Source organism: Dreissena polymorpha, chromosome 3, assembly GCF_020536995.1.
Source record: "Dreissena polymorpha isolate Duluth1 chromosome 3, UMN_Dpol_1.0, whole genome shotgun sequence".
Taxonomy (NCBI): domain Eukaryota; kingdom Metazoa; phylum Mollusca; class Bivalvia; order Myida; family Dreissenidae; genus Dreissena; species Dreissena polymorpha.
This window is the reverse complement of record NC_068357.1, coordinates 24,952,812-24,971,455: the sequence shown is the minus strand read 5'-3', so window position 1 is coordinate 24,971,455 and position 18,644 is coordinate 24,952,812. Positions and strand designations below refer to the sequence as shown.

Below are 18,644 nucleotides of genomic sequence, written 5' to 3'. Positions count from 1 at the left end.
AATTCAATTTGTAAGTCTCTTTACTGGACAGTGTGAAAACAGAATAAACTAGTGACCTGAAAATCAATAGGGGTCATCTGCGAGTCACGATCAATGTACCTATGAAGTGTCATGATCCTAGGCAAAAGCGTTCTTGAGTTATCATCCGAAAATCATTTTACTATTTCAGGTCACCGTGACCTTGACCTTTGACCTTGTGACCTCAAAATCAATAGGGGTCATCTGCCAGTCATGATCAATCTACCTATGAAGTTTCATGATCCTAGGCATATGCTTTCTTGAGTTATCATCCGAAAACCATTTTACTATTTCGGGTCACCGTGACCTTGACCTTTGACCTAGTGACCTCAAAATCAATAGGGGTCATCTGCGAGTCTTGATCAATCTACCCATGAAGTTTCATGATCCTAGGCGTATTCATTCTTGAGTTATCATCCGGAAACCATTTTACTATTTCGGGTCACCGTGACCTTGACCTTTGACCTAGTGACCTCAAAATCAATAGGGGTCATCTGCGAGTCATGATCAATCTACCCATGAAGTTTCATGATCCTAGGCGTATGCATTCTTGAGTTATCATCCGGAAACCATTTTACTATTTCGGGTCACCGTGACCTTGACCTTTGACCTAGTGACCTCAAAATCAATAGGGGTCATCTGCAAGTCATGATCAATCTACCCATGAAGTTTCATGATCCTAGACATATGCATTCTTGAGTTATCATCCGGAAACCATTTTACTATTTCGGGTCACCGTGACCTTGACCTTTGACCTAGTGACCTCAAAATCAATAGGGGTCATCTGCAAGTCATGATCAATCTACCCATGAAGTTTCATGATCCTAGGCGTATGCGTTCTTGAGTTATCATCCGGAAACCAATTTACTATTTCGGGTCACCGTGACCTTGATCTTTGACCTAGTGACTTCAAAATCTATAGCGGTCATCTGCGAGTCATGATCAATCTACCTATGAAGTTTCATGATCCTAGGCGTATGCGTTCTTGACTTATCATCCTGAAACCACCTGGTGGACGGACCGACCGACCGACCGACATGAGCAAAGCAATATACCCCCTCTTCTTCGAAGGGGGGCATAAAAATCAATACTAGTATCTGAAAGCGTTGCCTAAAAAACCTCCGGAAAAAAGTTATAAGACCAATAGATTTCTAAGTCCAAGGCCCATAACAAAAAATAAATGGACCGGAACAAATTTAACACTTCGTCTGTAGCACATATAGGTAGACTCACATACCAAAAATCAACTAAATATCTTAAAGTGTTGCGTAAAAACCTCTGGAAACAATAATTATATTGAACATTTTAAGTCCAAGGCCCATTACTTCACCAAAAATCAATGGACCAGAACGTATTTTCACACTTTATCTGTACGTCATGTATGAAGACTCACATATAAAAAATCAGCTCAATACCTGAAAGGGTTGCGTAAAAACCTCTGGAAAACTATTATTATAGATAAAATGTATACGTCAAAAGCCCAAAATTTAACAACAAATCAAAGGACCGGAATGAACTTCATTAGTAGGGCATGTAGACTTGCATACCAAAAATCTGCTCATTATCTAAAAGCATTGCATAAAGAACCTCCGGAAAATGGTACAGTAATACTTCCCTTGTCAAAATGACCTGTAACTGCCTAATTATTAAAAAATTATCTCCCTTTAAAGCTTATTACTTCCCTTAGATCAGTAAAATGCCTGTATCTTTGTCAAAAATCAACTGACCACCAGAATTTTTTGTACACTTCATCTGTAGGTCATGAAGGTGAACTCCCATACAAAAAAATCAGCTCAATATCTTAAAGCGTTGCATAAAAAACCCTCCGGAAAACAGAATGCCAGACAGACAGGCAGACAGACGGAAAGTGAAACTGCTATATGCCACCCTACCGGAGGCATATAAAAATGGGGACAAACTAAGTGACATAAGTCATCAGGATACATGTTAATAAAATCAGTAACGTGGTCACTGCACAAGGGATCTACAGTGTAATACATACCAGATGAACTCACTTATAAAAAATCACAATGCAATTAAATTAGATACCAAATGTGATGGTAAGCATATATATTTGAACACTTATTACAACACTGCAAAGAAATTGGAGACCATCATGACCATGGAAGCTTTTTGTGGTCAGGATTGTTGTACACTATCTCTGTGTTTTGACTACCTTAAAATCTGTCATACTGATTCATTTTCATGTTACCATGTTGAATATTTTTAAGAAACGTATTTTAATTTGGATCAATTCAACATATACCAATTGTCTAAGATTTGACCTGATTACATAGATTTCAATCCAACTTGGTCCGAATTTATGGCCTTGATAATTTCAAGATCAACATTCTGGCTAAGTTTCATCAAAGATGAGTCATACATGTGGCTTCAAAAGTGGTTATCTGTTACCCAGATTTGAACTAGGTCTAGATATTGTAAAGCTGAACAATTGACAGTTGTAATATATGACCAAAACTAGACCTCGATAAATGTTCTGATCAAGTTTCATCAAGATTGAGTTATAAATGTGGAATCCAAATTGGTAACCAGTGTTTTTTCATATATGACCTGGTGACCTAGTTTTTGGACACATATGACCCAGATTCAAACTTGATGCATATATTGTTAAAATTAACATTCAAACATTGATTGATATAAAAATAAATGGCATTCAAAACAGCTATGATGAAATGCACTGATTTGCCAATGCTACATTTACAAAGATTAAAAATGGAAACTCCAAGTTCCCTATGTGTTCAAAGGTGCATGGCAATTATTATCATCATTAAAATACAATGTAATCATTTCTTGTTGTTTCATATTGTTGTTTTTCTGGAAATTTTCAAAAAAGTATTTGACATACAAAATGTGCATGCGTTAGAAAATGATGAATGTTTACAGTATGCTAATGATATCTGTAAAATGCACAAGAATCAACGCAACCTTGCCAAAGAGAACAAGATGTGTTTGTGAAACACTATGTCCCCGTATATGACGTTTGACCTTGAAGGATGACCTTTACCATGACCCTTCACCACTCAAAATGTGCAGCTCCGTGAGATACACATGCATGTCAAATATAAAATTGCTAGCTTCAATATTGCAGAAGTGACATTACATGAGCAATTTTGACCCATATATTTGACCTTGAAGGATGACCTTGACCTTTCACCACTCAAAATGTGCAGCTCCATGAGATACACATGCATGCCCAATATCAAGTAGCTATCTTCCAATATTGCAAAAGTACTCATAAAATGAGCGATTTTGGCCACATACATTTGACCTCTGACCTTGAAGGATGACCTTGACCTTTCACCACTCAAAATGTGCAGCTCCATGAGATATACATGCATGCCAAATATCAAGTTGCTATCTTGAATATTGAAATATTGCAAAAGTGTACATTTAATGAGCGATTTTGACCCATATATTTGACCTTTGACCTTGAAGGATGACCTTGACCTTTTACCACTCAAAATGTGCAGCTCTATGAGATACATATGCATGCCAAATATCAAGTTGCTATCTTCAATATTGCAAAAGTTATTGCAAATGTTAAAGTTGGCGCAAACCAACAGACCAACCAACAGACAGGGCAAAAACAATATGTCCCCCACAACTATAGTGGGGGACATAAAAATCTTAACAAGAGAAATACGAATTTAATCTGAATAAGTTGTAAGACTACAGTTGTTAAAGTGTACAAGTAAATGCATGCGATTATATGAATGTTGATGCATCTACTTAAGAGTTCGAGTTAGACAACATGCAAAACTATCTCTACATGAAGTCATTTACTCACACATCACTTGCACAGTTGCGGCTAAATAAAAGATGTTAAAAAGCTTTAATAAAAGACAATGGTGCTATAATGTTAGGGCTTACATTGTCATTCACAAATGGCTTCCAAGGTGAACAGTTGACAGCCAATGTACATCTGCTAGGCCCAGATGTTACAAAAATTACCAATTGGTAACGCTGGTTAATTGTCTACATAGATGATTAACCTTGTTGAATTAAGTACAGTTAAAATCGGCACCAAGTATTCACCACCTTGACAGATTTTAGCCTTAATAGAAGGGCTGCAACGGATATCCAAAATATCCGAGATTCGCGGATCCAAACAAGGATTCGCAGATCTAACTGTGATTGGTTAAATCGGTTTCGAATCCGGATCTTATTTGAGTTCAACCTTTCCTGTGCAGTAATTGTTTCTTTCGCCCTAATACTTTCGTTAAATTGTTTCTTTCTGTTTGAAAGGATGACTGGTAAGTAGTTTGTCACAATTAACACTACTTTTCCGACAAAAACATGGTAATACACAGTCTACTTTCGTTTTCGATGGTGCAAAATGGCGCAGAATAAAATTTGCGATGCACCTAAACAATTTAAAATCCTCTGTGTGGAAGCATTTCGGGTTTAATTGGCATACTAGTTACAAATTATTTTATTGATACTTATTGCAGATTGCGTGTGATGCGTTAATTGCTTGTTAAAATACAGCGTAATTCATATTATCTGACTGACATAATTGTGTTTAATATGAGACATTAATTAACTTTATAATAATAGACAAGAATGTGTTCAATTTGTTTGCCCAATACAAGTTGAGCCTTGCCAATAAAGTTCGAAACTCGCCACATACGAGAAAAAGGCGGCCAATAGGGAAAAATACGGCAAATACGGAAAAAGGTCGGCCAATAGGAGATTCAGCCAATCAGAAACCAGGAAAAACTCGGCCTTATATGAGAATCTAAACTTTAAACTATTAGGACGCCATTTTGAAATTGTATGCTTAGTTTTGGTGCAAAAGTTTAAAGCTTTAAAAATATACTTTAAGCACTTAACCCCTTGTATATTCAGCTCCCTTTTTTGACAATAACAATATAGTGCAGTGTAACCACAACAGTAAGGTTCAATATTAGAGCGTACAAAAATAACAACTTTCAATATTTTCAATGAACTACAATGAGCGCCCTAAGCAAAACTAATTAGAAATCATGGAGGATTTACACATTACAAATGCAATTCCTAATGGCAATAAGTAAGTTTTCAATCCTTATTGTCTTTCTGAGTTGTATTAACAAGAGTGCCTGAAAGGCCCAAAGTCGCTCACCTGAAATTCAAAGGAACTGACCTGTTCTGTGCAGCCCAAGATGTCATTAGAACAATATGTTCATACCAACTTTCATGACCACTGAACACCCTGGCAGCCATGTTTTTCAACAGACCAGAACCATTTTCATACACATCTAAGATATCATTTAAACAAATATACTGACAAGAGTTTCATGAAGATTTATAAGTCCATATAAGGAAAAATGCCCCGCCCACTGGTGGCAATGTCTTTCAAGCAACTGGAACCACTTTCAAACTTGTCCAAAATATCATTGGGACAAATCTTCGGACAAAGTTTCATGATGATCATACAATAAATATGGCTTCTAGAGGGTTAACAAGGTTTAACTATAGCTATATAAGGAAAAATGCCACGACCCCTTGGCGGCCATGTTTTTCGACCAACCGGAACCATTTTCAAACTCATCCAAGATATCATTGGGACAAATCATCTGACCAAGTTTCATGATGATCAGATAATAAATTTGGCCTCTAGAGTGTTAATAGGTTTTACTAAAGCATGATAATATATAGCCATATTAGGAAATTTGCCCCGCCCCATGGTGGCCATGTTTTTCAAGCAACCAAAACCTTTCTCGAACTCATCCAAGATATCATTAGGACAAATCTTCTGACCAGGTATCATGAAGATCAGAAAATAAATGTGGCCTCTAGAGTGTTAACAAGGTTTTACTGTAGCCATATAAGGAAAAATGCCCCGCCCCCTGGCAGCCATGTTTTTCAACCAACCAGCATCATTTTTTAACTCGTTATTATATTATTATTATTATATTATTGGCGTGAATCTTCTGACCAAGTTTCATGAAGATCGGACAATAAATGTGGCCTCTAGAGTGTTAACAAGATTTTACTATATCCATAAATAGCCATAGAAGGAAAAATGCTTGCCCCTTGGCAGTCATGTTTTTCAAGCAAACATAACCATTTTCGAACTCATCCAAGATATCATTGAGACCAATCTTCTGACCAAATTTCATGAAGATTGGACAATAAATGCGGCCTCTAGAGTGTTCACAAGGTTTTACTTTTGCCATATATAGCCATACAAGGAAAAATGCCACGCCCCTTGGCAGCCATGTTTTTCAAGCAAACGTAACCATTTTCGAACTCATCCAAGATATCATTGAGACCAATCTTCCAACCAAATTTCATGAAGATTGGACAATAAATGTGGCCTCAAGAGTGTTAGCAAGGTTTTACTATAGCCATATAAGGAAAACTGCCCCGCCCCCTGGCGGTCATGTTTTTTCACCGATCTGGACCATTTTCGAACTCGTCCGAGATATCAATGAAAGCATTGTTTTGACCAAGTTTCATGATGATTGGGCAAAAATTGTGACTTCTAGAGTGTTCACAGGGTTTCTCTATAGCCATATAAGGAATACTGCCCCGCCCCCCCTGGCGGCCATGTTTTTCAACGGACCGGAACCATTTTTGAACTCAACCAACAAAATTTTTGACAAAGTTACATGAAGATTGGGCATCAAATATAACTTCTACAGTGTCCACAAGGTTATTCTTTTTTTTGACCTAGTGACCTAGTTTTTGACCCAGCATGACCCAGTTTCAAACTCAGTCGAGGTATCAATGGGGCAAATATTCTGACCAAATTTCATGAAGATCAGACGATAAATGTGGCCTCTAGAGTGTTCACAAGGCAAAATGTTGACGACGGCCAAGGCACGACGGACAAAAAGCGATCAGCGATCACAGCGAGCTAAAAACAACAGTAGTGGATCAAGTGTGGCTGGAATGTTATTCAGGTAAATTTTGCATAATTTCTCGACCTGTCAAATTGTGTTCCTGCATCATGTAATGTCTAGGAAGCATCATTGGTTATATGCTTAGTTTAAATGCTATTGTTAAGTCTGTGCACCAATAAGTTGTATAGAACAGAAATTTTGCTATTTTTCAAAACTTCTTACTTCATTTAATATCAAAAACCTGTAATTCGAAAGTGAAATTCAAGCTTTCAAGCTGTCTTCAGCTCAATAACAAAGCCAATATGAATTCAACTAATTAATAACATAATATTATTATAAATGTTTGTCGTTTAAATGCTTACACTTTTTCGTGTATGTGCGATTTTGAGAAATGCAGAATCTTGAACCGGGTATAAAAGTTTGTTCGAACAACGTAAGTGCATTTTTTATGAACTTAGTATTTGTTTTTGTTTTTTCTGCTTCCACTACTGATGTTGCGGCTGCAGCTGCATTTTCTTATGCTGCTAAAGTAGTATAAATATTAGTAGCTGTAAAGTTTATAATAATAATAACACTAAATTACTTTTTTCGTAAAAAATATATAAGTTCTGGTGGTTCAAAACATAATTTTGGTTATAGCAATATAAATTCTTATTTATTTTGCGTATTTTTACTTTCAAATAAGGATTCGAACCGATATTCAATATCCGGGCCTTTGGATTCGAATTCGGATCAAATTGAAATTTTGCATTCGCTGCAGCACTACTTAATAGTAAACTTTATATCAGTGAAAACAGAGCAATTTGACCTCGCACTTAATTAATGGTTACCGGTAATCAAATCAACAGTTAATATTTTGAACAAGTGGGTCTTGTCAATCAAGGATTAAATTTACTGAAACTTAAGAATATATTTCAGTGGTAAATACCTTGGTAAAAGCACGTGCTTGCATAATGCAATTGATAGGAGGTTTAAGTATGGTAGACAGTTCAAAGCAGGTGGGACTCTGGCTGTTCAACATTAATACCAGGAATGAGTACACAAAAAACTCACTGCCGCTTGATTTAAGCAAATAAGTACATTGTATAAACAAGGGACAAAATTGTCACAAAACCAGGTTTTCATTGTGAAAAAAAAATGTGATAAAGGGAGAAAACTCAAACTGAACTTTTGAAATGAACAAACAAAATTAACCCCCTTTGTAAGTTTTTTTTTTTTAAATCTATTTTTAGTCGTGGCGACCTTGACATTGGAGATATTGACGTGATTCTTTCGTGCGACACACCGTCCCATGATGGTGAACAAATGTGCCAAATGATTTTAAAATCTCACAATGAATGACATAGTTATGGCCAGGACAAGCTCTTTTATGGCCATTTTTGACCTTTGAACTCAAAGTGTGACCTTGACCTTGGAGATATCAACGTAATTATTTCGCGCGACACACCGTCCAATGATGGTGAACAAATGTGCCAAATGATTTTAAAATCTGACAATGAACGACATAGTCATGGCCCGGACAATCTTGTTCCGCCCGCCCGCCAGCCAGCCCGCCAGCCAGCCGGCCAGCCAGCCAGCCCGCCCGCATTCGCCAATCTAATAACCAGTTTTTTCCTTCGGAAAACCTGGTTAAAAAACATACTAAAGATATTGTACATGTAGGCTCTACAAACAAACAGAAAAAATGATGTTAGGCATTAGAGTCTTCAGTCCTGTGTAAAGGTATAAACACACGCATTATTGTTAGTGTTCATTTGAAGAAAACGCATGACTGGAAAAAGTACCTTTTTGCCAGTTTGTGCTAAAACTGAAAAAGTGACTTATGAACATGCATAGAAGATTTTAATAAATAAAGTTTTGATCAAACTTGATAAAACCCTTTTGGTGAGTTTGTTTTGAATATATTACATAGGTGTTTTTAATGTTTTACAATTTACAATTAGTAACACAGAGTTTTATTTCAAATCATTAATGTTAATACACAAAAAAATCTTTCATTGTGGAAATGACAGTTGTGAAAAGCAGGTTTCAGTTGTAGTGCAACAGTAGTGGATTGGTTGAAACCAGTGTTTTATTGCTAGTGTATTGCCTGAAACCAGTGTTTTATTGGTAGCGAATTGCCTGAAACCAGTAATTGATTGGTAGTGCAGTGCCTGAAACCAGTATTTTATTGGTAGTGCATAGCTTGAAACAAGTGTTTTCTTGGTAGTGTACATTTTGTATTGCCTGAAACCAGTGTTTTATTGGTAGTGAATCGCCTGGCCTGAAAGCAGCGTTTCATTGGTAAAGCATTGCCTGAAACCAGCGTTTTATTGGTAAAGCATTGCCTGAAACCAGTGTTTTATTGGTAGTGCATTGCCTTAATCCAGTGTTTTATTGGTAGTGCATTGCCTTAAAGCGGCCTTTTCACGTTTTGGTAAATTGACAAAATTAAAAAAAGTTGTTTCAGATTCGCAAATTTTCGGTTTAGTTATGATTTTTGTGAGGAAACAGAAATAATGAACATTTACCATGCTTTAATATAGCCATTATATGCATCTTTTGACGATTTAAAAACCCGAAAATTATAAAATGTTGCAACGCGAAACGATTGAATAATATGGAGACATCTGTTGTTCTCGTTATATTTTGTGAAACTACGATGTTTGCATATATATATATAGCATAAAGTATGTCTGTTATTGTATACGGAAGAATGGTCGAGGGGTCTAAGTCGGAGACCTTTTACGCCAGGACTCCAGGGGTCAGTGGTTCGAGCCCTGTTGAGGGTTACTTTTTTTTTTAATTTTTTTAATTTTATTCTTTATTTTTTACTGGAGCTTTTTAGAGCAAATGTTTACATTTTCAATAGAAAGCTTTTAATGACAAATTCAAAACATGCCAAAATCTGTGAAAAGGCCCCTTTAAACCAGTGTTTTTTATTGGTAGTGTATTGCCAGAAAATATTGCTTCTGAACAGTTATTGTGTTGATAGAGATCAATACTGTGAAGTAGTCATAAACTTGTATGCAGATGCCATGCAATATGAAATGAAATTTTATTACCCCAAGCTATAATAAAGAAACAACAAATACAGCAAAAACAGCAGGAACCCATTCAGCATATGCCATGCACAAACTATTTTAAGTATCTTAATATCTTTTTAGAAATATTTTTTTTAAAGTTATACGCATGCTGGTACTTAGTGTGGAATTTATAAACATATTCCATTTCAAATTGCAGTCACTAAACAGTAAAATATTGATTAAACATTTGTACACTTGACTCTAAAAGAAATTGGACAGCTCATTTATTCTTTAAGAAAAGGACTTACAATGTATATACCGGTATATAAAATGTAAATCATGGTATAAGAGTATGTTTTTAAAAAACAATACCTACATAACACTTGATTCTGTAATTTTTTTATTTATAGGCATGAGCTTGATATCACCTGCAAAAAAATGCTTATGCGACCCAAAAAGTAAACTTTTTAAAAATTCATTATCAAGGCAAACATTTTTATTTCATAAATTAGATCTGATTTGCTTATTTAATTTAAACAAATGACCATTAAGTGTTAAATTATAGATTTGGAAGATTTCTGTCATTGAATATCTTTATTAAAGGGGACATAGCTTGTGTTTTGCTTGAGTAATTGCTGCATTACTCACATCTGATTTGCTTACTTACACTTTAACACCGTTATTTCGAACACCGATAATCCGAACTCACCGTTATTTCGAAGTATTTTTCGGATTCCGATATTGGTTCTTCTTTCTTTAATGTAAAATTTCATTGTTTATCCGAACTTCGTTAAACCGAAGAAATCGTTAATTCGAAGTGATTCAGTCGGTCGTGGCTTGTCAAAGGCCTATAATTACACCTTTGTCGTCTGCGCGAACGTCGGTGTTCAGAGAGACATCACGTATTAGTTAAAACAAGAGCACCGCCTTGCGGGTGCAGACCGCTCATCTATTTTCTTTTTAAAGGTGAAGGGACTCTCATTTTCAATGACAAAGGAGGGAGGGGTGGAGTGAAGAGGGGTGCATTGTGTGGGGGTGTGGACATTTATTACATTATGTTCCAAAAATGCAAAAAAAAGGAAAAAATTTTTCGGGGGGTGGGGGGTGGGGGGGGTGGTGGGGGAGTGGGGTGGGTGGGGGTGGGGATTCTTGGGTGCGATGGTTGGAGGGTATTTCAAACATAAAATAATAAAAATAAATATTTGTTTTTTAACAGTTTCAAAAAAAAATTGGGGGGGGGGGGGGGGGGGGTGAGGTGGGGGGTATAGTGTGAGGGTGTGGTGGTAATTTGTGAGATGATCTTAAAAAAAAAAAAAAAAAAAAATTAGGGGGGGAGATTCGGGTGCGGGGTGGGGGGAGGGGGGGGGGGGATTCTTGGGTGCGATGGTTGGACGGTATTTCAAACATAAAATAATCAAAATAAATAGTTTTGTTTTTTAACCGTTTAAAAAAAAAAATTGGGGAGGGGGTGGTGTGGGGGGGGGATATAGTGTGAGAGTGTGGTGGTCCTTTGTTTTGTGAGATGATCTTAAAAAAAAAAAAAAAAAAAAAAAAAAAAAAAATAGGGGGGATTCGAGGGGGGGCGTGGGGGGGAAGGGGGGGGGGCACGGGCGATGGTTTGGGTGGAGTCTATTGTGGTATGTCAGGTAAGAGTAGTTTTGTCAAAGTATCAATCAAATCTAATCATAAATAAAGAAGTTTTGTTATGGCAATTTTAGCAAAATTTAATAATTTAACCTTGAAGGTCATTCAAAGGTCAAGGTAAAATTCAACTTGCCAGGTACAGTAACCTCATGATAGCATGAAAGTATTTGAAGTTTGAAAGCAATAGCCTTGATACTTAAGAAGTAAAGTGGATCGAAACACAAAATTTAACCATATATTCAAAGTTACTAAGTCAAAAAAGGGCCATAATTCCGTAAAAATGACATCCAGAGTTATGCAACTTGTCCTTTTACGTACCCTTATGACAGTTTGCGAGTTTTCCAAGTATGAAAGCAATATCTATGATACTTTAGGGGTAAAGTGGACCAAAACACAAAACTTAACCAAACTTTCAATTTTCTAAGTATAAAGGGCCCATAATTCCATCCAAATGCCAGTCAGAGTTACATAACTTTGACTGCACAGTCCCCTTACAAAAGTTAATAAGTGTTGCAAGTATGAAAGCAATAGCTTTGATACTGTAGGAATAAAGTGGACCTAAACACAAAACATAACCAAATTTTCAATTTTCTAAGTATAAAAAGGGCACATAATTCTGTCAAAATGCCAGTCAGAGTTACATTACTTTGCCTGCACAGTCCCCTTATGATAGTGAGTAAGTGTTTCAAGTATGAAAGCAATAGCTTTGATGCTTAAGGAATAAAATGGACCTTAACACAAAACTTAACCACAATTTTCAATTTTCTAAGTATAAAAAGGGCACATAATTCTGTCAAAATGCACGCCAGAGTTATCTAACTTTGCCTGCCCAGTCCCCTCATGATAGTAAGTAAGTGTACCAAGTTTGAATGCAATAGCATTGATACTTTCTGAAAAAAGTGGACCTAAACGCAAAACTTAACCAAAATTTTCAATTTTCTAAGTATAAAAAGGGCACATAATTCAGTCAAAATGCACGCCAGAGTTATCTAACTTTGACTGCCCAGTCCCCTCATGATAGTAAGTAAGTGTACCAAGTTTGAATGCAATAGCATTGATACTTTCTGAGAAAAGTGGACCTAAACGCAAAACTTAACCGGACGCCAACGCCGACGCTGACGCCAAGGTGATGACAATAGCTCATAATTTTTAAAAAAAAAATAGATGAGCTAAAAATGTTAATTAATTTCCGAAAATGTATTAATATGTATGTTTGTCTGATAATTTGTGCTATTCATTATATTTCATATGTTCTGTAATAAGACAAAAATAAAAACAAGAAAAATAATCGTTTTATTCCTCCATTTGTTACAAGTGGAAATCTATTGCTATCTGACTAGTTTACGCTTTTCAGTAAGCGTGTAACCGAACCATGTGAATTTCACAACGTTTCATTTTTTTACAGAATCAAAGAAGTCTTCTGTCAAATGTTTATTTCGAATTATCGTTAATCCGAAGTTTTTTTAACGGTCCCGACGACTTCGAAATAACGGTGTTGAAGTGTAATTTATATGTATGACATTTGAAATTGAATTAAAGATTTGGAAGATATCTGTCATTGAATATTCTTATTAATTGCTGAGGTACTTACATCACCACCCTTGAATCTGCTGGCATCAAAGTTTTTCATCTTAGCTAGGGCCTTGTGTTCATCAACCCCTTCCTCCGGGTCGCTTTCAGTGACATATTCATCATCATCATCATCTTCAACCACATCATCATCGTCGTCATCATCATCATCATCACCATCATACTTTCCGAATTCATCCTCAGCATCAGAATCCAGGCCAGCAGCCTGGTCTAAGCTGAGGCCAGTGTTATCTGGTACAGACTTGAGAGGGGAGGCTTCTGAAGCAGCCACAAACTTAGCATGCTGGTTAAAGTTTTGAAGGACTTCGTCATCATCAAAGGAATCTAAAAAAAGAAGTTTATTTCAATAAATATTACATCAATATAGGATGTTCTCATATAAATAGCCACAAAACTAAATGGTTGTTACCTTGTAATTTTTTTTCATAAAATCTGATTAAATTTTTTCGTATTAATGCCTACCGTATACGTGCGCTTATAAGACGCATTTTTAAGACTCATATTAATAAGTTAAAGTGGGGGTCGCGTCTTATAAGCGAGATACTTGTAAAAATAAGCGAAATTTTTCAATATCGAGTTTACTGGGCTTATGCTGGCCAAGTTGGACACTTGTCAATTGTTGTGAATCATCGCGGCAGCCATTCGCATTTTCTCTAAAGTCTGTATTTGCCCATAATGTGTATTGGAACGCTATGTTCAGTTACCGATTTACTTGAAATAAAATGTATTGTTATTGATTTTGTTGTCTATTATTTTTTATTTGAATTTTGTTATTTTGGGGTCGTAAGGCGTTATATTGTCCATGGTTATACTTGAAAAGTTTGTATCACCCGATTGTCTGCGTGCGACGTCGTTAAATGTCATATAAATTGGACATAATAGTTTACGTGTGTAAGCGGCGACACAATGCCAAACATGCTTAAAATAACAGCAAAATCAGTTCGCAGTTTGAGACTGTTAATTGTTAAATAAACGCGCGATTACAAGTGCTTCTTAACAAATTTGTATCACCTGATCGTCTTTGTTCGACGCTGTTAATTGTCAATTAAGACATAATTGGCAATAAGGGTATCGTCTGAAAATAGTTACCAGTTTGCAACTGTCAATTGTTAAACAAACACTTTCATTCAGACGACCCCCTTATGCCGATGACACCTTATTTTTAAGGGACCCACAACAGCGGGAGCAAAGAGCGACCGCATGCAATTATCCATAGGTGGCTTTCTTCTTGACCCGTGATTTCACTCTATCACGCGATTGGCTAATTTCATGAAAGTAGGCATTACCTATAGACAATGGGCGTAACATTTGCATAATCAAGGTAATCTATATCTGCCTCTTAGTTTTCAATACCCGTCAACCAATACAATTATATTTACAAATTACAACAACTGAAATTGTCAAAATGAAACCCAAACGTAACTCTTATGATGTCAAACTCAATGGATGGTGCACAGGATGACGAGTTGTTTGATGATCTTGTGGAAAATCGCGATCAATCTGAGGATGTATTGGCCTGTGCAAAGGTTAGTGATTGTGAAGATGATGATGATGATATCGGCGACTGGGTTTACGATGACAATCTCACTAGTGAGGAATTCTACAAACTGTTCGGTTAAAGCGATGATGAGAATTTCGAGAGATTTTAAGATGACTGATACGATCAATTACAAACGTAATATGTTTTAAATTGTTATGGCAAATTGATTAAATACGCAATTGTTAGAAATTGTGTTAATTTGATAATTATTTTTACTGTATGAATAATACTTGAAAATAAATTGAAACCTACTTATATATCATGAAATAAACAAATATTATTTACTTTGTTGTTGTGATTGTTTTATTTTTCGGACTTGCGTGAATTACTAATTGTATGCAGCTCGAGTTTGAAAAATTCTCAATGTGTTTCTTATTGATTTTCTTCAACATTATGCCGTTTTTCGGCCGATGAAAACGGCAAACTTTGACCGCGTCTTACACGCGGGTCAGTCTTAAATCCACCGATAATAAAGTCTGAAATCGGGGTGCGTCTTATAAGCAAGGGCGTCTTATAAGCGCACTTATACGGTACATTTTTAAACAATTGATGGAAATATCAGTCAAATGAAGTAAGCCACACCTGTTTTCTAATTAAATAACAGTATGTTAATAACATAACTCAGACCACTTGTAAATTGCAAAATTGAAACTAGACATGTGTCTTTAGGACACAGATGCCCCCATATTCCACTTTTGTCTAAAATCTCCACTTATTTAATAAGGATAAAGACAAAACTAGAAATGAGTCACAGACAATGCTGTTCTCACATCATATGCTTTAACCAAAGACAAGTCCACCATATTATGCAGTGGATGAAAATACAAAGGGCCATAATTCAACAAAAACTGGTCACAATCAATATTTATTTCCAGATGATCATACACACATTGAGGTAATTCAACTTTGACAATATGAGGAATATTCACTCTGCAGCTAGAGAGGAGTTGAAAACACAAGCTTAGGGGGAACATATATTTATAAGAGAAAAATAGATAAAGCTCCATAATTCTGCCAAAGCAAATAATTGTTATAACGATCATCTACACATTAAGGTCCTTCAACTGTAAAAGTTTGAGCATGATCTACCCAATAGTTAAATATAAGTTCAAACCACAAGCTTCTGCACATAGGTACAGACGGACATACCAGTGCAATGTTTAATTATGACTCCCACTCTGTGAGGGCATTATTTAGTGGTGCACATATAAAAATGCTGGTTAATATATTGATAAAGTCATCCTCTACAAGTAATACTTTAAAAAACTCTACAAGTAATACTTTAAGAGTTATGCATGACACAAGTTTAACAAAAACTATCCCATGACAGTGCTCTTCACTTTTCTTCCAATTTGATATTGTAATGTTCATTTTCTGTCAGTCACCAACTATCAATATTGTAACGACATATTTGATGGTGAATATCTGTTCAAGTTACATATTTAGTTATATGCAAAATTAAACATGTCATTAAATACTTAAGTTAAATAAAAAATGTTACCATGCCACACAACTAGATTATCTTTCGTTTACTAATAAATTTATTTGAATAACAGTATTTTATCCTAAGCAAAGTCTGCGTACAAGCTACCAACCCACACATTTGAATGCAAAACCTCAATTGAAAAGCTAGTTATTTCCCTATTTTTAGTAACAGTGACCTTCACCTTGACTTGACTGGCCCTAAATGCAATCCCAAAGTTAGTCTCCATGTATGCTAGCTACACACCAAATTTCAGCATGATGCCTTAAAGTTATTTAGTGAAAACATTTTTATTTTTTTAAAAACAGTAACCCTGACAAAACTGGCCCTAAATGCAATCCCTAGTTTGATCTGCACATATCCAACCTTCACACACATTGCAACATAGTACCTGTATTCTAATTAGACAAAGTTTAACTAAAGTTATTGAAAGAAATTTGTTTTACTAATTGTTAGTAACAGTGACCTAGACCCTACTGGCCTCAAATGCTGAACTCCCACAACCTGAAGTGGCAAAATGCTGCTTAATTGCAGGTGAGAGTTATAGAACTTGGTAAGTGACCTCATACAATGGCATATATCTAACGTGTGAAGTGTCAATAAAATACCTGCGTAGAAACTGTGGTATGTAAATGTTGCATGCTTACCTTAACCAAAGCATTAATTAATTTTGCAGCAGCTTTCAAAAGTAATTTTACAAGAAAGACAAGCTGAGAATACAGTATAGAGTATGAACAAGAAGCTGAAGGTATCCAATTACATCCCTACAGCGTCTAATTTCTAAGCATTTACAATAGTCAATAGTCAAGACAAAGGCATTCCAAATTCCAAAACAGCGAATAGGGACACTATTCTTCTCACAATTTCTAAAGAAAATAATTGAAATAAAAATGATTTTTTTAATAAAACATGTGTTCTGCAGACGAAAACGGCAATGCAGTCCCTGACATTTAATGAGTAATAAAGCTCTGACTATACGTTGATTAGTCAAGATAAAAATGTCTGGCTAAAATAGGCCTTTAACTCCAGTTCTTTTGAACAATCTAAACCAAAATTTGAAGGTGTGCTGTTTCACATGCTAGTTAACTATTACACTTTTATAAATATGAGCAACAACAGTTTAAAAAAAAAAGAGTCTAACCCATGGGCATAACTCTAGTAATGTTGTAACAAGAGGGCCATGATGGCCCTGTATCGCTTCACTGTTTTTTCTTTGCAAAAAAACGTGCAATGCGCATGGGTTGAAATGTACTCAAGCATGTGACTTTCTCTTTCTATCTAGGGTAGAAATCATTGTGATAAAAGGAGAAATTGCTCATCAACCCACACATCCCAAAGACCAAAAGGCCTGAGAATATTATGATAATCTAAAGATTATTTCCTTATATTTATAAATGTATTTAATTAAGTAATACATTTGACTTCTAAGATCAATTCATAACTTATATTAAGAAAATTATAAAATGGTCAGAAATATATATGGATTGTTGAGCAATTTACAATCATATCCACAATTCATGAGTCACGATTCACAAATGGAACAATGAATAATTAGTTATTAAAAAGCAGCATATACGATAGTTAAAAACATTGCACTTCATTAATTTCAACACCTTCTCTTGGATACAAAGTTTGAGTTTACTGTGCAGTATCATATATTGACTTTTCTTGAAATAATTATGTTCATGGAAGTTGTGTTTTTAAAATCAATAATATATTATTAAACTGGTTTAAACACTACAAAAAAGACATGAAATAAACATGTCATACAAAATATTTTCATCCGGATATATGGTCACTTTCGACATATTTAAATAAAACCCGACTTTTTTCAGTTTGTAAGAAAAACATTCATAACACATGTTCTTACTTCAACGCCTTTGTAAGCAGTCACCATCTGACCTAAAATGGCACTAAATGACAGGGTTTTATCTCATGTTTTCAAGATATTGATGTTGTTGTTGGTCACAGCCAAACGGCCGCAGTAATCTCCACTGGTAAACGTCATATTTTCAGTTTTGTGAGCCCCGGGGCCGGGTCAAATTTCAGCCCAGGGGAATAATTTGAACAAATTTGGTAGAGGACTATTAGACATCACTACATACCAAATTTAGTAGCCCGAGGCTCTATAATTAAGAACAAGAAGATTTTTAAAGTTTGCACACAATAAGCCTTATTTAAACATATGTTCATTTTTGTGACCCCTGGGGCAAGGTCAAATTTGTTCCCAGGGGCATAATTTGAAAAAACTAAGTAGAGAACTATTATATGTCACTACCTACCGAATTTGGTAGAAATAGGCCCAATGGTTATGGACAAGAAGATTTTTATAGTTTGCACAAAATGGGCCCAATATAAGCATATGTTCAATTTTGTGACCCCTGGGGAACGGTCAAATTTGATCCCAGGGGCTTAATTTGAACAAACTTGGTAGAGGACTATAAGATGTTGTTACATACCAAATTTGGTAGCCCTATGCCATACGGTTATGGACAAGAAGATTTTTAAAGTTTGCA

The 18,644-nt window shown here is 35.7% G+C and overlaps 1 protein-coding gene across 4 annotated transcripts in view; it reads right to left on the bottom strand.

Annotated features, from left to right (window-relative positions):
- Positions 1-18,644, bottom strand: part of LOC127873326 (patatin-like phospholipase domain-containing protein 7) — a 97,460-nt gene that overhangs the window by 22,687 nt on the left and 56,129 nt on the right. For 2 of the 4 annotated variants that reach the window (XM_052417151.1, XM_052417152.1), the window contains exon 32: positions 13,107-13,429. In XM_052417151.1, coding sequence (XP_052273111.1) covers positions 13,107-13,429 — 323 coding nt within the window. Of the gene's footprint in view, positions 1-3,826; positions 3,848-8,650; positions 8,674-13,106; positions 13,430-18,644 lie in introns of all 4 variants that reach the window. The other 2 variants (XM_052417154.1, XM_052417153.1) reach the window with 2 other exon arrangements.